At 39.2% G+C, this 23,058-nt stretch overlaps 3 protein-coding genes and 2 pseudogenes across 3 annotated transcripts; 3 read left to right on the top strand and 2 right to left on the bottom strand.

Moving 5' to 3' along the window:
- Positions 1 to 1,923: 1,923 nt before the first annotated feature.
- Positions 1,924 to 8,050, bottom strand: LOC136533995 (uncharacterized). The gene is made up of 16 exons (XM_066526502.1): positions 7,745 to 8,050; positions 7,549 to 7,653; positions 6,950 to 7,415; positions 6,717 to 6,859; positions 5,895 to 6,011; positions 5,115 to 5,175; positions 4,849 to 5,034; positions 4,456 to 4,598; positions 4,241 to 4,342; positions 3,417 to 3,694; positions 3,152 to 3,323; positions 2,948 to 3,064; positions 2,702 to 2,842; positions 2,483 to 2,583; positions 2,195 to 2,384; positions 1,924 to 2,113 (listed from the first exon to the last, which is right to left on the bottom strand). The coding sequence occupies exons 1-16, from the start codon at positions 7,802 to 7,804 to the stop codon at positions 2,084 to 2,086; spliced, it is 2,412 nt and encodes an 803-aa protein (XP_066382599.1). The 5' UTR covers positions 7,805 to 8,050; the 3' UTR covers positions 1,924 to 2,083.
- On the bottom strand, positions 8,036 to 12,630 carry LOC136533987 (uncharacterized). The gene is made up of 6 exons (XM_066526497.1): positions 12,565 to 12,630; positions 11,706 to 11,767; positions 9,382 to 9,497; positions 9,223 to 9,303; positions 8,732 to 8,797; positions 8,036 to 8,626 (listed from the first exon to the last, which is right to left on the bottom strand). Exons 1-6 carry the CDS (start codon positions 12,573 to 12,575, stop codon positions 8,036 to 8,038), a joined length of 927 nt encoding a protein of 308 aa, XP_066382594.1. The 5' UTR covers positions 12,576 to 12,630.
- Positions 12,631 to 13,956: 1,326 nt separating this feature from the next.
- On the top strand, positions 13,957 to 15,639 carry LOC136533991 (probable O-methyltransferase 2). The gene is made up of 2 exons (XM_066526499.1): positions 13,957 to 14,820; positions 14,949 to 15,639. The coding sequence occupies exons 1-2, from the start codon at positions 14,023 to 14,025 to the stop codon at positions 15,246 to 15,248; spliced, it is 1,098 nt and encodes a 365-aa protein (XP_066382596.1). The 5' UTR covers positions 13,957 to 14,022; the 3' UTR covers positions 15,249 to 15,639.
- Positions 15,640 to 17,476: 1,837 nt separating this feature from the next.
- Positions 17,477 to 18,704, top strand: LOC136533993 (flavonoid O-methyltransferase-like protein Os11g0303600; annotated as a pseudogene).
- Positions 18,705 to 20,784: 2,080 nt separating this feature from the next.
- Positions 20,785 to 22,059, top strand: LOC136533990 (protein neprosin-like; annotated as a pseudogene).
- Positions 22,060 to 23,058: the final 999 nt, after the last annotated feature.

The following is a 23,058-nucleotide window of genomic DNA, read 5'->3' as shown; positions in this document are numbered from 1 at the left end:
ATTCAAAGAAATATAATCTTTACACATTGAGAGCAAATGACATTCAATTGTCAGAGGCACCATTTTCTCAAAAGCACCTGGGCAAAGATAGAAAATGATGACACTCCAAAAACAGAAGTAGGACCACCCAAAAAAAGGCCCAAAAAAAACCAAACTCCATACTCTCTTGGTCCTTGAAAAATAAAAAAGGCAACAAACAAAAGCAACCAGTACAACAGATCTGTAGATATAATCATAAAGTGCTACCTACAAAAAACATATAGTCTACCTGAAAAACAAAATGCAGCTGCCAAACACATCAGAGCTAGCAAATACATCTACAAAAATGCCAGTCTTAGCAAAATCGCCACCCCAAAAACTAGTAAACTTATATTACTAAGTGTTGATACAGGAAGTAGTGATCAAATAGCTAGTACAGGAAGTTCTGGGAAGGAAAAAGGTACGGTCTTACATGATCTGCCTCCTTACTTGGCCAAAATAAGGTCCAATAGTTCAGCACCCTCACATAGTCTGCAAAAATAGAAGGTAAGACTTAAGAGTTGGTTTTGTGTATAAAGACAAATGGTGACTGTGGTGACTTAAGACTTAATATTTAAGAGTTAGTCTGCAAAATAAAGAGATGGGGAACATCTATTTGAAATCACAGGATCATTTATGCCATTATTAGCTACAGTTTAGAACAAGGAAGGTCCTAGGTGTGTGCTGGCACAATCACAATAAACAGAATACAATTTTTACTACAGAAAAACAAAGACAAATATTTGAAATGTGTTACACAAATCACAAAAACAATTTTTTTCTATGGAAGCACAAAGACAAAAATGCGGTGTGTGCTAGCACAAATCACAATAAACAAAGGACAAGGAGGCAAATAGTTCAACGCTAGCATATTGCATACGCTCAGAATTACAATTGCGGTGCCCGATACTTGCAATTTCCATTATAGCTTATTGCAATTTACTACTTATAAATGTGCAATCAATAAATAGATACTAAACACAGCTTTCTTGTATAGTATAATAGAGTTAAAAGATGTGAGTTCATGATATTCTACTACAACAGCCACAAGACAGCCCAGCTATCCAAAACCATCAGCTACTAGTTTGAGGTTCAATTAGCTAAAGCCAGAATGCTAAACTATCAAATGAATTTATCGGGTAATTATGATGTCAAAAGAAATACAAATGTATTAGCAACCATCAGACAATCAAGTACACAAGTAGGAAATTAACATTAGGAGAATAGGTTAGCACATTAAACTGAGATAACAGAAATACAATGAGTGTATCGTACCGCCTTAGCCACCTTGTATTCGTTAACAGCCTTGTGAGAAGTGTAGGTGAACTTGGTGTTAGGGCCCAATTCAGGGACAATAAAATGGCTGTAAAAGTAGAACAAAGTTTGTTAGAAAAAATATTCAATACAAAATCTGAAACTGAAATTACCATTAGTAGCAAGCAAAGGACTTACTAGTTGGTGTCGAACCACTTGGTCATCTCCATAGCAGGGACAGTGGCATTGCCCCTGGCCATGGAGAAGTAGGTGTCAAACCCAATCTCTCCTCCAGTCCATGAGTAGCACTCTGGGACAGCGCTGAGCATGGCGGTGTGTGTTGACACAAATCACAATTAACAGATTTCAAGATGTGTTAGCACAAACAAGTCACAAGAGATAATTTGGAGCACACAATAACAGAGAAAGCACACACTAACCGGATCAGACATCATCTTTAGAAGAACAAGAGGGACCTCCACAAATCTCAAGCTTGTCCTTGTCTTCGCTATCAAAGGTTACTACACTAACACATAGTGGACAAAAATAACAAACAAACAAAGAAGAACATAAACTTAGAATAATGGTTCAAAAAACATTTAACATCAAGCATCCAAACAAACCATCCAACCAAATATTATCATCCACTTTAGTTTAGCCTCTTGACTATAGATTAGTATTTACAACCATTTCAGCACCAACTATTCTCATCAACGTAGCTGCTTCTTTACAAAGTACCATGCACTCATAGCATGAACCTACACACTACATGACAGGAACCTAAACACAAGATCCAAACACAACACACAGGTCATGCTCTCTTATAGTACTGTTCGTAGACCTGAGAAAAAAATATTAGAAACAAAAATCAATTGAGTACATGATGGAACAATACCCAAAGTGACATTGCAACTAGTACTACCTCAGCATCATATTTCATCACTTTAGATCGACCATCTTCAGAACTATTGTGTTCATTGAAAATCATGTCATTGATGTACTTGATACGAAGATGCCCAATATCAGCTTCACAAAACTTGTCCATCAAATAGACATTTAGCTCCCAAAGCTCTAGATTCTTCATCGCAAAGATACCACTATCATTGCTAAAGCTGAAACAAGATATGAGAAAGACAAGACAGAATATTATAAGCACCACACAAAATGATATGATCTAAAAATAAATAAATAAAGACTGTACACTACCTACTTCTCAGTCTGCTGAGGTACATCTGCATAGATAACTTCATATCCATGGAACCCAAAGTCAATTTGAACAACTTCACTCCAGACTGTGGTCAAGTTTGGTATCTAAAAGCAGGTAGAGGAAATAATTAGAGTGCAGATATATATATTTTTTCTTATTTGAACAAAATTTCACATTGCATTCAAACAAAATAATGTGAATCCATGTGCTGCTACCACTTACAAATTCATCACGGACAGCTTTATGGAAATGTGAGTCTGCTCCAAAATGTAGAGTACAGGAATCCAAGATTACAATCAATCTTCGAGTGATATACACAACAACCACATACCACCGATCATGGAAGAGAATTGGAAAATAAAGCTGACAAAATAACACAAAATGAAAAAGAAGGGATTATTAGCACAACTGCAATGCACACAACATATGTGCTAAAGCTTAAAAAAACTAAAAGAATGTGTTACTCACATATTGGTTGTTTGCTAATGACCTTGCACGACCAGCACCCTTAAAGCATTTCACTGCATTATCATATAGCTCCTTCTCCTTGCTATCATTAGGACCGTGATTTCCAATAAAATAGTCCTACAAAAATAGATTGGTCAATATTATTTTATTTGATATAGTTACCACATGTAATTGAGAAAAAAAAGAGAAACAAATGACACTTACACCAACTTTAGAGAAGAAATAATTCTTGTAAGAATTCTTAGGGTGTTTCCTATGGAATAACAATCTGCACAAAGCATTCACTACAAAGTAATGGACCTTTCCTTGAGGCTTAAGAGAACTTGCAAGTGCACTTAATTTCACAACCACTTGCCCATAATCGATTACTGCAAGACTGAGACAAGTGAAAACAATTCATAATTACTTGATTCAAGTGTACTCAAGAGTGGTGAAAACGGTAAGGACATTGTAAACATTGAAAACTTACTTGGAATGTTCAGTTTCTGCCATCTTCAAAATAACCTCATATATGTCAGTTTCAAGTCTGGAGACTGTTATCTTCGAATGAGGCATCATATAAGGGCTCAACTTGTATTTGCTTGGGAACACTGTCCTCCTAGGACGAAGAACAGCCAACTTTGCACTAAAAGAGGACCAAGGACCTTGGTTTGAAAAGGACTCAGAGTCGTCTGATAAACCATTGCTTCCCATACTTTTTGCAGAAACAGAAGTCCCACTTCGATGGGATGGAAGAGGTGTAGGTGCCTGCAAAATCAAGAAAAAAACATAAAGTTGTTCAAAAATCATAAACTAAAAATTGACATAATAGGTACCTCTATTATGTCTGATTTAAAATTGACATAATAGAGGTATAAAGAATGGGACAATAGAAATGCTTCTATTGCCTTCATTGTCAATATATACCCCACTAGTACCGCTAAGGTACACTAGAGTATCGATACTACATGACTGAGAGCACTTGTACTAGCTATTACATGACTGAGAGCAGCCCCAACTACTAACAAATTGTTCCAAATTGGTAAAACTACAAATCCCATTTTACAATGTCAATGTGTACTCCAGAAGGGCTGATTGCAGCTAGAGGAACAATAGCAATTGATTCTTCAGGAGTCTCAGTAAAAGGTAAAGACTCCATTCACACAAGGTCCTAATCAAGAAATACTACGATATTAGTTATAGAAAAGAGGTCACAAGATATGTCACAATACAAAATTGATCCAATCTAATAAACAAGCTTGCAGTTTCAACATTGTCATTTCTTTCGGTCTGAACAGTTTCCTGATTACTCACATTACCGCCTCCACCAAATGGATTAGACCTCATCCGGTCAACAAACGTCCAACCATCTGATGCAGGGCAAAATTGGAAGTAGAAGCTACTCTCGGATTGAACCTATCAAAGAGTGAAAGTAACTCAAGTGTTAGTACAATAAGACAAGTTACAAGAAACTCTTTTTTTTTGTTCTATGACTTCAAACAAAAAAACCCAGAAAATACAAAACTCACATTTAGTTGGACATTCTGATGTGTAGTTGCAGCTTTAGAAGGTAGCACTCGGGCTTCTCTTTGAAGATTATCATCTAAAGTACAAGCTGTACCAGATACTGGACCGACAGGATGCCTCAGTTTAGGATCTTCAACATAATTTCCTAAATCATCCTCATCATCAAACATTCTAAAAGATGGCATGCTAGGACTATTAAAGTAGGGAGCATTATTCTTCATACAAGGTTTCTGAACAGGTGCTTTCCCTGCTTTATCAAATACTAAATTGGTAAAGAAGGTTCAAACTTACAGGTGACAAAGAACAGATATTGCACATGTCAAATACCATAATTGCAGTATTTCAAATCTTCGATTTACTGCTAATAAATGTGCAATCTAGAAATAGGTACTAACCAGTACGATCCAAAGTAGGAGTTGTATTTTCAGCTAGTTGAGTTTCTTTTGAATGGCAGGGAATTGTTTTTGGGTCTGAAACATGCAAATTAGGACTAGAAGCATTTTGGACATTCTTCACTACACAAAGACCTTGATCACTCTGATTCAGAGAACCAATAGGATTCCTTCTACTAGACGCATCTCCTGCACAGAGACCATGCTCAAACATGTGTCTTGTTTGTATCATAGATTTTGTTAAACATTTTTTCATGAGCAGGACAAACCTGGAGTGTTCTCAATCATATCGGTCAAGGATCTAGTAGCTCCACTAGTTCTTTCACCTACCTAAACAATGACAATTTAGTCAGCTCCAACAAAAAACAAAAAATACTTGAACTGAAATAAAATTGAACTGAAATAAACTGAATGTGATCTGAACTAAACCAGACGCAAATACACACAAAAAAGATCCAAGCAATAATCCAGTAAACCAATGTGATCTAAACTAAACCTAGTGCTTTACATACTAAACTGAAATAAAATCGAACACTGCTGGATAGAGGCGATACAGATACACACAAACTAAGAAAAGAATCTGCTACTGTTCAGTTCATTGAACTGAACAGTAAATACTCAGACATGTTCATTACATGTCTCTATTCAGTTCGTTGATGCCCTACTGCAGCTGTGACTCTACATCTACTGTAATCCAGCCTAGAAGCACAGTCCTTTGGGCCCAAACATGTTCATTACATGTTCATAACAAGTAAATACTTAGGGACAGCGACTGATTGGACAAATAAAAAATTGGCAATGTCATCATGCTTCATACAAATTCACCACAGATGTAGCCAATACAGAGCTATTGCATGCCTCCTAGTTAGCAATGAGAACTATGAAGCAAAGCTAGATAATCCACTCCAAGCTAGTAACTTACTAACAGAAACAACTAATCCATAGTAGAACACAAAAGACAAAACACAGCCTTATGGTGAATAGAGCTGAAAATAAAAATTTGTGAGGTGCACACACAGAAAAAAAAACCACGAAACACAGAAACTCACTTTTAGTTCAAGCTTCGGATGTTTGGTTCTAGCTTTAGAAGCTAATATTTGGGCTTCTTCAACAAGTACAGCATTATCCTTTGTACCTCCAATTCCAGCATGATCCAGTACACTTGCCTAAAATTCACAAATACATATTATTTACTGCTAATAATAATATGTTTTTCAATCTGCAGAAATTCCTTCCAGCCAATCGCTTGAATATAAGTGAAAATTGAACTCTTTACATGAGAAGCAACAATGACTTGCTGAAGCAAAAAAATCAGCCAAAAAGGCACCTTGCATGTGTACCGCTGGAAGAAATCAAGCAAGAAACCAGATTGCTGATCTACAAATACAATCAAACAGAATGGTGCAGCTACAACTTTGCTACAGTATGCAGTAGCAAGAACCCTTCATGGTATTAAACACAAAATACTACAGCAATGCAACAACAGCAATTAGCAAACTTGTAAAGGATTGAAAAATTGAGAGTTTCAGACATAGCAGTTGTATAACTATATTCAGAGAGTTTTTGACAATAGAAATACTACAGCAATGCAACAGGATTCAGATAGTTTCATGCACAGTAGTAGTGAAATGTTGAGAAGTATAACTCTAAGCTACTTGTTTAGTTATGGCTGTAAGTAGTACATTGGATTAGCACTTGTTCTATTTTTTAAACCAAATAAATACATATAATCTAATGGGGCACTGGTGTTGTCAAATGTCCATTTACAGTAAAAAGCATGTCAAACAAAAGGAAAATTTTGAATGCACATGATCCATCAATTTAGAAAATACAAAACAAAAGGAAAATGAATAAGATGTAGGAACATTGACCTCAACATAATCATCTTTTCTGCAACTGAGAGGGGATTTTCCAAGACCTTGAGATAGTCCATATCGAGTCCTAGAAGCTCCACTATTAGGAGTGGAAGTTTGTGATGCATAGTTTTTCCTCTTCCTCTTCCTTCTACCTGAATCTGCACCTCAAAAATATTCATAAGAGTATGAACAAGAGATACAAAGTTAACTCAATGCTAAAAAAATGCTACAAAAAACACTTTATGTACCTTGAGCTGATGAGTTATTGGAAGAAATAATTACAGTTGCCTGAGAAACACCACAATTGTCACTACCAAAAACATTGTATGCACTATCTGAATCAACTTTTTCAGTCACAGAAACTTCTTCATCATTATTTTTAGTAGCAGCAGCCATTGTGGGATCAACAACTTCCACATTAAATACACCAGCAGCAGGCAATGTGGTATCCAAAACATCTTCCACAATGATATGAGTTGAAGCAGCAGGCATTGGGGCTTCAAATTCATGAGCCATTGCATCATCATCTTTGTGACTAACATTGGCTGGAGAAGGGATTCCGGCAGTAGAATTCTCGGGCAGTGGATCATCATCAACTACATGACCATGACGGTTTTTCATGTACTGGAACATTGAGATGACAAGTTTATCAGGGCTCCTAAAACCATGTGCTTTGTGATGTTCTTGGAAAATGCCACACAAAGCTTCATTGTCCTGTCATGTCAAATTAATAGTAATTTAAAATGGCAAAAATTGTGGATTCTGCATATTAAAATAGCAATGAACTAAACCACACAAATATTAAACTAAATGAAATACTCATGAACATACTGAACAAGGCACCTACTTGTTCATCAAATAATCTACAATTAGTATACAGAGAATCCCTAAAAGCACAAGCATCAACCAGTAACAAAGATTCAGCATAACAAGTTTCCTCAATAGATTTGACCTACACAAAAAATTACAGTTAGTTAGTCAGTAATCTAAACAAGAACAAAACAAACATGACAACACTTATAAAACCTCAAACCAAGACTTACCGGGCGCTTTCCATACTTCTCACCAGACACACGATCATAAGAAGCATATTTGTTAATCATCGAGCCCTTCCAACAGAGGATCCTTGGCAGATTTGGGGGGAGCTCATTACGTTTTCCAAAGTTGACAAAATCAAGATAATAAGCCTATAAAAGATTTCAAAGACATCACTAAAATAGGGTACATATCCAAGACAAACAACAGAATACAGAAACACTTATAGCAAGAAAATATCTGTAGCCACCAATAGTGCTTCTATTCTTCTTTCTGTAGTTTGAAATCGAAGCAAACAGTCAATCAAACACAAACTTGGACCAATCCCATTCTTTCACCTTAGATACACCAATCAAAGCACCAAGGTACTGCGGGCTGGGAAGAGTACTAGCGTTTGCACATAGAAAAGTGGACAAAGCAACAACCATAAAGTACCGAAACACATCATCATCTGACAAAGTGTCACCTAACAACTTCTCGCCAAAGGTCTTGATCAGAGGCAGAGAAGCCTCATCGATTTCAGAAAGAAACTTGGTCTTTGCAGAGTCATTATGATTTTCCCTAATGTCTTCACCACCTATTGGAAGGCCTAAGAAAAGATGAACTGCCTCTGTAGAAAATGGGATCACTTTCCCTCCAACAACTATGTCACAGCAATTCAAATCAACTTGATCTGCTATCCACTGCACAAAGCCTCTAGGTGCAGAACAACCATCATACTCTAGCAAGGTACCGAAACCGTGATCCCGAATAATCTTCTTCTTACGCTCATCCAATTTCATAATTATCTCTCCAAAATACTTACTATTGAACCTAGAGGATGCTCTCTCTGATGTACTTGCAGCAGCACTTGATTTCCCTTTACCCCTGCCTCTGATAGTTCTGTTAATCTGAAAATCGATGCAAAAAAATAATATAAAAATTCCAGTTAAGCTACTGAATTTAGTAAACATGGTGACAAACAAAAAAGAAGATTAGTTAGGTACTGAATTTACCTTTCTAGAACGCACCCGGACGCCAGACCGTCTTGATTTCCCTTTGTTGCCAACAAACTTAGAAAACTGTAAGAAAAAATACTTATTAATCTAAATATTTCTGATATTTGCTATGTGGGATCTTGTGGCATGTGTGCACAATTGATATTCTGACACCCCCTGGAACTCCCCGTGTTCAACTTTAGTATTTGGTATTAGTGCTTAATTTTCCTACTTGTTAATCAATGACAGACAAAATCAACTAATGCTTATGCCCCAAAAGAGTACTTTAAAACAACCTTAACTATGCATTAGAATGAGCTAACTTTTGCTAATATAAAGCACATTTTTTAAAGAATGTGCTATGCATGTGTTTCATTAAGAGGGGAAACAACCCATAGAAGTATAGTACAAAAAAAACAGGAGACAGAATAGCACACGAAGTGCCTAGGATGACAACTGTGCTACAATTTAAATACAGGAATCTTCACCACACAAATTTCAGAACATACTCCAGATAAAGCTTCTTGCACATGCTTGAAAGTCTTCAGCATCTCAGCAGTATCAATATCATCATATGTGGGATTTCGATCCTAAAAAAGGCAACAACATATATCATATTATTATAATACACAAGTGCACAAACAAAACAAAATCAAGTGAACTAGTACCTCGCCAACATTCATAGAATCAGAGTTGTTTTCTTCTTCAGACTTCATAGCAAAGTCATCCTCACTCTCACCATATCCAGAATCAGCATCAGAAAGAAATAAATCATCATCCATGGCTACATAACATAACAAAAAAAATTGGTTAATGACCTCATTGCTAGCTGCAGCCAATAAAAGAAGAAGCAAAACAACTAGCTCAAAAAGTAATTGGACGCTTACAGAACAAATAAAAAAATAACTGAGAGCCTTCCTGAAAAAATAACCTGAAACTCCAAGATCACTGGAATAACTAGAGCCAAATATATTATATATCATAGTTCAATATAATAATTACAAGCCAGCAATAGCTGGTATTCATAAAAAAACCAATACTTATAATATCAACTAACCAAACTACAACTCAACATCATCACCATCGTTTACACTAGGATACCTATATCGGCACAGAGGGCACGACTTATCGCTACCAAGCCACTCAAAAATGCATATCTTGTGGAAGACATACATACAAGGCAGCACCCTCAGTGTCTCCATGGCAGCCTCTAAAGCAGCTTCGTCATCATCCTCTTTTCTGATATCTAAGACACCCAAGCAGATAGCACAGACATCGTCGTCTTTCAAAGGCACTAAAATAGGTTCCCTTTCAACGCGAGGAGCTGACGATTGAATAATAGGGGGACATGAAGAGCTCCGCATGCGCCTATCCATCTAAACTCAAACGATCAAAGATGAAAATATTAAATCAATGTGTTTCACTAGAAACTACAAATATTGCATCATCTCTGTCAGACCGCAATGTTGTACAATTTGCTCAAAATAAAATAGCAAATCACAAGCACTAAAACTGAACATTAACAATACATCACCATTGCTTGAAAATGACATATCATACAATTATGAAGTACTGAAATAACAAGCGCTGAAAAAATAGAGACTCTTCAATAAATGTATCAAGGATACTTATCCATACACATAGAAATTATAAAAAAAAACTAAATAAAGAAGAACAAGACTGAAATGAACAGATTGCTAAAGCCGTAAGTAGCAGCTAGTACTAACAAGCAAAATATTTCAGATTTGGTACTAACAATATTGCTTTAGCAAAGTTCTTTGAAACTGCATAGAGTTTCAGTAAGCATAACAGAATTCAACATTTTCACAGTTAAGGAAACAATTAAGAAAAATGGTGTATCACTACAGTTAAGCAAGCAAAACCAGCATTTTCACAGTAAAGCAAGCAAAACCAGCATTTTCACTACAGTTAAGGAAACAATTGTTGTATCAAGCCAAATTAGATATATTCCTTAAAGAGAAGACTTGTATTAAAATAGAAATGAGATGCACTCCTTAAAAATGTACTGTCCAGTCCCAAATAGCCCATCCAGAAGAATATCGATGCCCTAAAGCAAGAACAATTGCATGCTCCAAGTTAACTAAAATTGCATGCTCCAAGAACAGATATTGCACATGTTACACACCATAATTGTAGTAGTTGAAGTGTGCAATTTACTACTAATAAATGTGCAATCAAGAAAATTGTGCTTCTAAATAAAGTAATAGAATAAAATCATAGTTCAGTAGAATTCTAATGCAGTTTGCTTTAGGGACAACCAATATTGACAAGAATAGAGGCAACTGAAAATTGATGTATACAATCTTACCAAGGGACCATATGGAATGTCAGTAAAAAGAAGTATATAATCAAACAGGCACTTTAAAAGAAATGACAAAAAAAAGATACTGGATGATAAGCATCCTACCGAATCAGAAATGTAAAGTTACTAAATTCATTCATGACTTTGATATCGTAAATTACATTTACAGTTGCTGAATTAACAACCTATCCTACTTCAATTCTTGGACCAAAGACAGAAGTTCAAAAATCATGTCAATATCATAATTACTTGATAAAAAATCATGTCAATATGATTATAACAGACATGTAAAAAGCTTTCATGAAGTGCACGCATTGGCCCATTTGGATATCATTGCATCAAGAAAAGGACAACAATTCTGCAGTTTTAACACATAAACAGCTAATTTCATCCATGATCAGAGGCACTACAAAAATTCCTGTAAGCCATAACAAGGCTACCTGTTTGGCCTAGGTATAGTGCAATGCAATTTATCCTCACACAGATCTAACAAGACAAATCATCATTTTAACATTAGGACAAATCATCAGTTTGGTCGTAATAAGCATGCAGTCCTGAATCACCTTAATTCAAGTCTCTTGTGAAATTGATAGAAATTGAAAAGGGACAACTGAAAACATACAAACATACAAGACACAGAAATGATAGGACTCGCTACAATATTATTACCTTGCTGACAGCCTTCAGTGGGTACCCTCCTCCAAGCCTTGGATCTCTGCAAGCTAGTGTTACTAGCCATCAACAAAAAATCAGGATGTCAACTAGCCATCAACAAGCTTGATGTACAACAATGAAACCAATCACAGATATAAAAGGTCACACAAAAAAGGATGACACATGATGTATACAAACTAGGGAAGAACAGCCTAAAAGCTGGCAATGCTTCTATCTGTGGTGCACACAAAACCTGAAAATAAAGGACACATTAGCATGGAGGAACTGATTGAGATAAAAACACACATCGTGGATTCAACCAAATCTTCACTACCTAAAAGAGCAAGAACAACAAATGAACAGACAGTGATGATGCCACACACTGAGACTAATACATTCTACTAAAAGCACTAAATAGACATACTGAAACTACAACAGAGTGTACTAAACCTTGTATGCAACAGAGGAAACAACACAAAAGAACAATCAAACAACACAAAAGAACAATCCATCAAACCAAACCCTAATTAACAAGTTCACCAAAAAAAAAGTTCACCAAAAATCTAAACCACCATTCAGAAAAAAAATTTCAAAAACTGAAGATGAACCACAGCTGTAAAAGACTGAACACAATAGATCAACAAATCTAAAGAAACCCTAACAAGGACTAACAGAACAAACCCTAGACGCATTCGAACCTCACCCACACAGAGCCCACATCCGCTCATCGACAGATAACAACAAGCAATGCATCAAAACGAGATCTACAACAAGCAATGCATCAAAACAAGATCTACAAACAAACCATATCTGCTCTAAATAGACAGGTACAGACACAAGGACGTGACCAACATGAAAAGGAGGACAATCTCACCCACAGCTCATCGGAATGCAGGACGAAGAAGCTTCGCCCCACCCACCGCCTGAGCGAGGCACCACAGCACAGTGGGAAGCAAAGCGCAAGGAAAGCGCCCCCACCCACAACTCCGCCCCACCCGTTCCTTGCCGCAGACAACCTCCAACCCACCCACCGCCTGCCAGCGCCACCGTGCGATGCGGAGAGGATTCGGCTGCAACCTAATCCTCAACCACATCCGCTGCCGCAACCAAATTAACAAACACAACCCAAAAAAACCCTAAACCCAAACCAAATTGGAACGGAATCCAACAGATTTGAGACCCAGCAATCTTACCAACACAGAAACGGGATCGACTACGAACCTCAACAACGAGTCCGAGACGAAGAAGAACGAGCCGGAGCAATTGCCGCTTCTGCCGATCAAATCGCCTCCAGCGCACCGGGAAGCAGCTAGTCGACAGGTCACCGAGCAGATCAACAGGAGGAGGCGCCGCTGCCGCCGATACACCGCCTGGTCACCGCGCCGGGAGGGAGAGGGTTGCCGTCGCCGCGATGTGAGCGAGAGAAATGGGACGCGACCCCTCGGCTACCCGGCGATGTGAGCGAGAGAAATGGGGATGTGAGCGAGAGAAATGGGGGAGCCACGCGACCCATCGGATACCCGGCGCGACTTCCAAAATACAAACAGTAGCAGTGGGACCCACGCATCAGCCCGACAACGAAAGGGCACCTCACTCTCCGCCAAAACCAGCGCTCCCAGCCCTCCATCGCCAGATGAACGCAGCAAAAAATCATGTACTGCCAACAAAAGAAACACACGGGCAACAGATAGCAATTTCGTTTCTTTTATCCCCAAAAGTACCATCCAATTTAAAATCTGAATCACTCGGTTTCCTTTGACTTGGGCGAAGGGTTGTGTTGAAAGGTATTTATTTCTAGTATTTTTTTTTTTGGCGAAAGATATTTCTTGCCATACATCTGCAGAGTTAGTATATTAAAGTTAGTCACTATCTTGTAGACACCTGAGAGAGTGATAGATGCATTTTTTTTTCTGGATGACTACTAGATATCCGCTCCCATTTTAGTGAGTGTATGACACGGCTCCATGCCGTCCAATTAATGCAAGCAGCTGGGTTTTAAATTTTCTTACTAGTAGATGTGTAGTACGTTTCTTGGTCTGGTTGGTGTTGTGTCTATGTCCATGTGAAACACGCGGCCTAGATACATGAGCATGGGCACTATCACTTTCCCTACGACTTTAGATTGCTGAATCGAGATGTCCGTACACATACGTCTCTCTCCTCGTGGTCCATGGGGACGGAGGATAGCTAGCTAAGGCCACAATCATGAACATCTTCTCAACAAACAGTAGGTAAGAAACACACTATATTAACCGTAGCCAAGAATGCACGACCCAGGCATCTAACCAGAGCACAGAAAACAACACAAAAAGGATCCATTGAGGAGCATACAATGGCAGCTCAGGCCTCATCCATTGTAGTCCCCACCGACACCGAGCTGCTGCAGGCACAGGCCGATCTATGGCGAAACAGCCTGTGCTACCTCAAATCCATGGCGCTCAAGTGCGCTGCTGAGCTCGGCATACCCACTGCCATCTACCGCCTCGGCGGTGCTGCCTCGCTTGCCGACCTGATCGCCGCACTGTCACTCCCCCAGGCTAAGCTACCTTTCCTTGGCCGCCTCATGAGGCTGCTGGCCTCGTTGGGCGTCTTCGCCGTGGTTGAGTCCACTGAAGCTGCCTACTCCCTCACACCACTGTCATACATCCTGGTGGACGGCATCGCTGCCGACAGTATCCACATGGACCATGCACCTTTCCTGCTGACAGTGACATCACCTCACTATATTGACTTGGCAATAGACCTAGCTGACTGGTTCAAGAAGGAAGCCAAGACACCTCCTTTCGATCACAAGCACGGAGCATCGCTGTTCGAGAAGAGCATGGAGCACAAGGATCCCGAGTTCCACAAGATGTCAATACTGGGTTTGTTGGTCCACGACAACTTTGGAACCAACATTGGCGTGCGGGACTACCAGGACATTTTCCAGGGTGTAAAGTCACTGACTGACTGTTGTTACCATGGGGATGGCACGACAGGGAGGGCCCTCGCCAAGGCCTTCCCACAGATCAAGGTCACTGTGCTAGATCTTCCACAGGAGATTCGCAAGATACCGGCTGATGGTGTCGTCAATTATGTTGGAGGTGACATGTTCAAGTCCATCCCACCTGCTCAAATGGTGATACTTAAGGTATATAACAATTCACATTTATGTTGCATGTTATCTTATCTGTGATGTACTCTATTTGATGAACTGAACTTCTTGTACAATTTTTGTGAGCTCGACTAATATCATTGAGACTTCAATTTCCATGGAAGATGGTGCTGCACCACTGGAGTGATGAGGACTGCGTGAAGATCCTTGCCAATTGCAAGAAGGCAATACCTTCACGGGAAGAGGGAGGGAAAGTTGTCATCGGAGACATTATTCTTGACCCTGCCTCAGGACCAGTAATGTATGAAACTCAACTCCTAATGGACGTCTGCATGATGCTAATGAAAGGAGGCCGGCAGCGGGACATGAATGACTGGCGTGACCTCATCCTGAAAGCAGGGTTCAGTGACTATAAGGTGCTCAAGAACTTTGGAGCTCGTGGTGTCCTGGAGATCTATCCTTAAGACACATTATCCTCGATCGGCCCATCTTTATATTGTGGTTTGGTGTGAAGAAATCTATAATACAAAAATAAAGGGAGTGTGTCATAGTTTTCTGAATGATCGTTTCATGGAAGATAGAGCAGCTAGCTGTGACAAGCTTGGTTGCTCCACGATCTGTTTAACTTTCATTTGGAGGACTATCTAGGCACATCATGAGTTGCTGCGTGTATCATATTAATATATACCCACCGTCCAGGAGTTGGATATATGTACTATCTTGTAATTGGTCTTGTATTATCGGCCACGTACAAGTGAGCCTCTCCATTAGCCCCTGTATGCATCTTGGAAAGCAGGAGCAACTATTGTACCAATACCAAATACATATCAATAAAAAACCAGGAGAGTCTCTGAACTGTTTTTATTATGTACTCCCTTCGGCATAAATAATTTCTCATCCAGTTTTCAAGAAGTTATTTTTTTAGTTTTACTCGATTTATACAAAATATTATTGACATTTATATTTTCTAACATGTTTATTATAAAAATATATTTCACTACTAATCCAACCTGATGACTCTAATTGCACATAAGAAAAATTATAGTATTTTTTCCACATATAATTGGTCAAATATAAAGAAGTTTAACTCTAAAAATGAATTATTTTGGGACAGGGGACTACTCTATTCTAATTCATGTCATTTAGCCTCTGAAGGACTGACAACGGCGACCAAAGGGGGTGAATGGGAGTCTAAATTTTTCTTTCGAAAAATAGGCTGCTGTCCCAAATTCAATCCCAAAAGCAAAGCACGAGCAAAGCCATATCCACACAAGCTAACTTGTACCAGGATGGACCAAGCAACACTCAAGAATCACGGCGGAGCAGATCGGAGAGGAACGCGATACGAAAGAACGAAGAGCAAGCGAGACCCTAGCTTCCTCAGCAACACCTAGTGCCCCTCGGCTGAAACCGAGTGAGAGCGAAGCTCTCTGGATGCCGAGTCCGGTGTGCCATAACCGGTTTGATGGGGACAAGGTTCCTAATCTTCCGTTAGGTTCAAGATAAACAACAATTTGGTCGGAGAGCGACACACCGATCCGGCTTCAGATCATAAAGACCTAAACCCTACAACCTTAACACCACGTCTCCTCTAGTTATCAATAGTGTCACAATTCGGTTGACCTCGCCAAGAAGGCTAATTCCTGCTAAGAATTGAAGAACACAAACAAGAACAAGATAACATGCAACTCAAGTATAGTGACAATTGCAGATATATGATTAAGATCTCGAATGTGGGGTTTCACAAACCTATAACAGGCGACTGTTCAATGACAGATTGATCTAAAGCAAAACCAAAACCCTAACGTAGGTGGCGGCTACTGATTATATAGCCTAAGGGGCGTCCAAGAATCCCCTCTTCACGTCCATGCAGGTGTCCCAGCATGTTACAAGGCCCAACGGCCAAGGAGGAGGAACGTCCTTGGGCATCTCTTAGGAACTTGGGCCTGGGTCCCAAGTATGAATAATATGTCCTGCGACGACATCGAAGCACCCGACATAAACAGCGGCCTTGGATGGAGAAACAACTAAAATGAAAATTGTAGATCCCTAAAACGTTATACAACTTTGTAGTTGACAACTTTTTGATTTAAAATCATCTTAGTCAAGGAAAACTACATTTGAATTTTTCAAAATTTAAAATTTGAATTTTTAAACGACCTCGGATGGACAAACAACATAAACTGAAAGTTGTAGATCTCGAAAAGTTATAAAACTTTATAGTTGACAACTTTTTGATTTGAAATCATCTTGTTAAGGAAAACTACGTTTGAATTTCTCAAATTTGAAATTCAAAATTTATAAACGACCTCAGATGGAGAAACTATCCAAAATCAAAGTTGTAGATCTTCGAAAAGTTATAAAACTTTGTAGTTGACAATTTTTTTATTTGAATTTGTTTATAAACTCGGTTTAGCATAATACGTGGGAAAGAAAATCAATTACAGCCGCGAAGTGCGTGATTTTAACGCAAAAAATGTGCGACTTGCGACGTATGGCTGACTGGTGGGGGTCTTCCCGGATTAAAAAAATTTGCTATTTTTTGGACCCAGATTTGTGAATTTTTGAAAATTGATTTATAGGGCAACTCTATATCCAACCGCTCCTAAAATCATTAACCGTCCCTACAAATCGGATTTGTAGGGGCGACTGACCAACTGCCCTCTATAAATCCACGATTTGTAGCCACAGGATGGTAGGAGCGGCTAGCAAAACCGCCCCCACAAATCGCCTATGTAGCCGTGGCGGCGCTGCTTCACTTCCTGACCTGATCACCAGCTTATCGCTCCCCAGTCCAAGCTACCTTTCCTTCACCGCCTCGTGAGGCTGTTGTCCTCGTCGGGCGTCTTCAGCGTGGCTGAAGAATCCGCTGAAGCCATGGCCATCTACGGCCTCACGCCCCCCCCCCCCCCCCCCCCCCCCTCACCCCCCCTTGTCCTACCTCTTGGTGGAGGGCATCGCTGCAGACGGGCACATCAACCACGCACCTTTCCTGCTCACTACGACCTCCACTCGGTACATTGACCTGGCCATGGGGCTAGCTGACTGGTTCAAGAAAGACGCCAAGACGGCGCCTTTTGATCATGTGCATGGAGCGTCTCTGTTCGAGGAAAGTATGGAGCTGTTGGATCCCGAGTACCACAAGATGTCAATGCAAGCTTTGGTAGTCCACGACAACTTCGCGGTTGACATTGCGCTGCGGGAATTCAGCGGCATATTCCAGGGGATAAAGTCATTGACTGACTGCTACTACCATGGTGATGGCACCACGGCAAAGGCCATTGCTATGGCCTTCCCGCACATGAAGGTCACCGTGCTGGACATTCCACAGGAGATTCAGAAAATTCCCTTCTGACGGTGTCGTTAACTATGTTGGGGGTGACATGTTCAAGTTCATCCCACCTGCACAAGTTGTGATGTTGAAGGTAATATGTATAAGTGTGGGACACAGACATTATGAAACTCTTTCTATTTTTCGTTGTGACTTGAAATTATTAGGTTTTGATTGTTTAAAATTCCTTCAAACTGTTGCAGCTGTTGTTGCCCATGATTTATATGATAAACAAACTTGCTTTGAAGTTTTCATGATCTCACCTAATACTAGTGAAACTTTCCCATGGTAGATGGTGCTACACCACTGGAGTGATGAGGACTGTGTGAAGATCCTTTCTAATTGCAGGAAGGCCATACCTTCACCAGAGGAAGGAGGCAAAGTTCTCATCGGAGATATAGTAATTGACCCTGCCTCAGGGCCAATGTATGAAACACAACTTCTAATGGACGTCTAAATGATGCTGATGAAAGGAGGGCGGCAACGGGATGAAAATGAGTGGCGTGAGATCTTCATGAAAGCTGGGTTCAGTGACTATAAGTTAGTAAGCAAATTTGGAGCTCGAGGTGTCTTGGAGGCCTATCCATAACATTTCTTCTTGGCAAATATAATCTTATATTATGGTTTGCTACCTATAAAAATATAAAGGGAGTAATGTAATATTCTAAATGGTTGTTTCAAGGAACAAGCAGCTTCGAGCTGATGTGACAGTTGTGCTTTAAATCCATATATAAAACTTTCATTTTGGATGAGTACGAATCTACTTGGTGATATTATATGGTACAAGTATTACCTGTTCATGGACATAACTCTATAGGTGTAGTCAAAAGTCAAACTACCTTACATTTGATTAATTTTGTAGAAAATAGTATTAACATGCATGACTCAAATAGATACAATATGAAATATATTTCATAGCAAATCTAACGATGATAATTTTAAGCCATTAAGAGTTTTGACGGATTAACTTTAGTACATTTTTTTATAAACAAAAGGGGACGTAGCCCCTACTACAAAGATTTATTCGATACGTTAACCATGTTTCCTCTAGTTATTAACCATGTCATTACCTGGTTCACCTCGCCGAGAAATCTATACCCAAGTATCCCATCCATTTTAGTTGTTCTAATGCTTAAGTTAGTGATTCTTTAAAGTCCCTAAGGCCATGTTTCGATCTATGGCACTAACAACTAGTCGACTTATTCTTATTCTATAAAGATCCAAACAGACAGGCTAATATATGGACCAATTGTCAGCCAAGCCAATGACTAGTTGAAGCCAAGGACTAGTTGGTAAATAGGAGCTAACATGGACTAAAAATGCTAATGTTTAGCAAAAAGTCACGCCCTCCCACCTACCCCTACCCCTACCCCTACCCCTACCCCTACCCTCTATTAGTTGATAAATTAAATAAGAGAGAGAAAAGTGAATAGGCACTCTGGTAGATATGTATGGACGTATTAGTTGACTAGTTTTTAGCTATGACTAATAACTAGTCCTAGTCCATCTAAATAGGCCCTAAGTCTAACAAGATTTACTAGGAGATTGGAATAATCATTTCAAGTTTCAGTGAGATAATCTTTTGTCTTTAATTTCCTTATGGAAATGGACTATATGAGTTTCCTTTTGTATTTATCTATGCTTGACATGTTTGGTCAAGTGCATGACGTTTTCAATATTTTTATATTTCCCAGACCAAAATTCCAATGAATATCAATGCAAGATAATCTCAATCCATAAAGAAATTATATGTAATATGACGTCTGTGATTATAATATTAATTTCTGAAATTTTCATGACATAGGATAATCTTCAGAATTTACCTCTTTTCTTCAAATAATCAATGTGAGTGCCTCTGTGTACGAAATAAAAGGAAGGATTTAAACTTCATTTCATACATCTGGTGCATGCACCAGTGCATAAAGAGATCGGGTGGCGAATTGTTTCTATCTGGTGCGAGTAGGAGCAATTAATATTGGCACAATTAATGTATTTTATTTCACCCAACTAGATTTGACCTGCCATTCTAGCATTTCGTCATTATTATAAATACAACCGATCCAGTGTTCCCGTGGATACGATTGATGTGTGTGGAACAAAAAAAAAAGTCATATAACCATGGTAATAGTATCCAAAAGATGGATTAGAGTAGTTCTCTTTTTGCAATTCCTTGTATGCAATGCAGAATCAACATTCGAAGAGATTGCTCCAGAATCAATCGTCAAATCGATTAAGGTTGGTTGCTTTTCCTACTTCCTTCATTGGATTCCAATACATTTTTTCTCCATGTGACCGTATTCGAAATATTTACCTTTGTGCGACGAATGATGCAAGACTACATTTTTAACCAGATTGGATATGGGAAGTCCGTTGACTGCGTCGATTTGTATTCACAACCATCGTTGAAGCATCCTTTGCTTACTGAATCACACTATCCAGGTATCTGTAAAATCCGATCTGCTCGTCGCTCTGTTGTGTGAGATTCAGATGAGTTCCTTTCTGAGCCCTGCTCTTCCCTTTTAACGCAGATGCAACCAAGCTCTTATCCAAATGATGTGCTTGGTGATGTTGGGTCAAAATCTTCATATTCAGGAGAAGTGAGAAGCGATATAGAGTGTCCAACTAGATCTGTTCCAATTCTAAGAAGCAACCAAAGCTTTAGAAGTACAATGCCATTAGGAGCACTGATGGGGTCCGGTCCAGATTATGATCCTAATAGTACTATCCGAGTAAGTCTTAACGATTTCTTGTGCTATCAGTAATATTTTGTACCTTAATTATTAGTGGACTCTAACATATATGGTTTCAGTTGTTTATAATAATGTATATATTTGGTTTGATTCGTAATTAATACACAAAGCTCTTGTATTGTATAGCTTGCTATGGTCTCGACAGGACCTCATTCAGATCCAATCTATGGTTCCGAAGCGGAATTCTCAGTCTATGAGCCAAGTGTTGGTGAGACTCAAGCACCAAGGTTTAGTTCAGCATTCCTTGCAGTACAGAATGGAGAGCCCCCAACCTACAGTCTGATAATGGTGGGATGGGATGTAAGTTCTTATTGCCTTATCATATCAAAGTTCATAACTAGAGTTACGCTGTCCATGTTGAGCTATTCTTTTTCATCTCAGGTTAATCCGCAATTTTACGGCGATGATCGTGCCCATTTTGAGATTGTGTGGGTAAGAATAACTGATAGTAGTACATAATGATTTTACTTGGACAGAATTATGCCTTCAAAATGGAAGATGATTGTTCTATATGTACTTTCATAAAAACAGGTTGACAAGGGCACTACCTGTGCAAATCTTGGCTGTCCTGGCTTTGTGCAACAAAGCAAACAGGTATTTCCTGGATTGAAAATAACCCCTGTTTCAACAGTAGGTGGGAAGCAAAGCTACCTTCATGTCAAGGTTTTTCAAGGTAATTATAATAATAATTAATGCTATGAAAAATCTCATTGTATTACATTTCTAGTAATTTCCTTTGAATCCATGCTTGCTATATATAGGCATAAAATAAAATAGAAAGAATTAAAAGGAAAACCCAGTCGATAAATCCTGCAGGACCAAAAAACTGGGAATTGGTGGTTGATATATGGCGATGGCCACCATCCAGTAGGCTACTGGCCAAAGGAACTATTCACGTACATGGCTGATGCCGCAGACGTCGTCAGCTGGTTTGGCATGGTGGCGGCGGCGCGTGGCGAGCCGACGCCTCCCATGGGCAGTGGCCAGTCACCTGACCAAGGAGAAGGCAAAGCGGCGTACTTCGAAAATATCAGAGTTGTCGATGCGAGCAATAACCTTGTGGTTCCTAGCCTCGGTGGCTGCCAGACGCATGTAACGGAGCCAAGCTGCTACGCGTTAGGGCATTTTACAAATTCTGATGATGGTTCGGGTCTTCGGTTCCTCTACGGTGGAGGGGTTTGCCATCCGGAGTGATGCTTGGGTTGTGTGTAATATAAAGGAGGAATTTACATTCCTTAAACCTTGTAATAACAACTCAAGTCTTGTGGTGACTTATGCATTAGATAGGCCATGCATTAGATAGGCCATTGTTCAAGGCCTGCACAATTATCATACTTTTGGCAATGCGTTGACACCACACATGGTTGCCCCCCTCAACATGCAATGCATCTATTTAAACTTGTTTGCCTGAAAAAAAAAACCAAATGGCGGCGCATGGGCTTCGGAACAATATATGGACCAGAAGATATCTCGCGCATTGTTGAGGGAGTATGAAGAATTTAGAATGAAATTAAGTGCAGATGATGTATATAGCTTGTATTAAGAGGCTAGAAGTTAGTGAAATGATATTCCTAGTAGTGGAAGATGATATTGATAGTTAGTAAAGGATAATGTGGATGGCTTACCTGTTGATATAGATTTGTAGTGGGATTAGCTTTATAAGAGATAGATTAGAGTCCATAGTTATTAGAACCAAACTAGTCATCGGATCCATGAAGCTCTGGGTTCAAGGTTTAATTGGTCCAATCAGTTGAACCACTCATCCATAGCATTTAAACGAACAGAGGTTTCATGCTCAACAATCAACATATAAACACATAACATAGCATAGGGGTAAAGGATTGTGCTCTCCAACTTATTGGTCCTACGATGCAAGCCTTGTGCCGTCCTATTTTTGCGTTGATTTTCCTCCACTTTTCGACTCCATGGCATCCTACTTTCGAGTTTTCTCCACTTCAACACCTTACTCTGCCATATTCCCTGCATAGGGGTGGAAATGAAACAGACACGAATAGATTTTGGATATTGATTTTTTGCTCGATGCGAATAGAGATTTAAATATTCTCGGATACGAATACAAAAAGAGTAAGTCGGATTCAAATTCGCATTTGGATATCTACTCAATTTAATTAGTATCAAGTATCTTTCATTTCTCGGTAGTTTTGGAAGAACAATATCATTATATGAGTAAAA

This window comes from Miscanthus floridulus, unplaced genomic scaffold (genome assembly GCF_019320115.1).
Source record: "Miscanthus floridulus cultivar M001 unplaced genomic scaffold, ASM1932011v1 os_1394_2_3, whole genome shotgun sequence".
Lineage (NCBI taxonomy): Eukaryota > Viridiplantae > Streptophyta > Magnoliopsida > Poales > Poaceae > Miscanthus > Miscanthus floridulus.
Note: the sequence above shows the minus strand (reverse complement) of the source record. Positions and strands in the feature narration are given on the sequence as shown.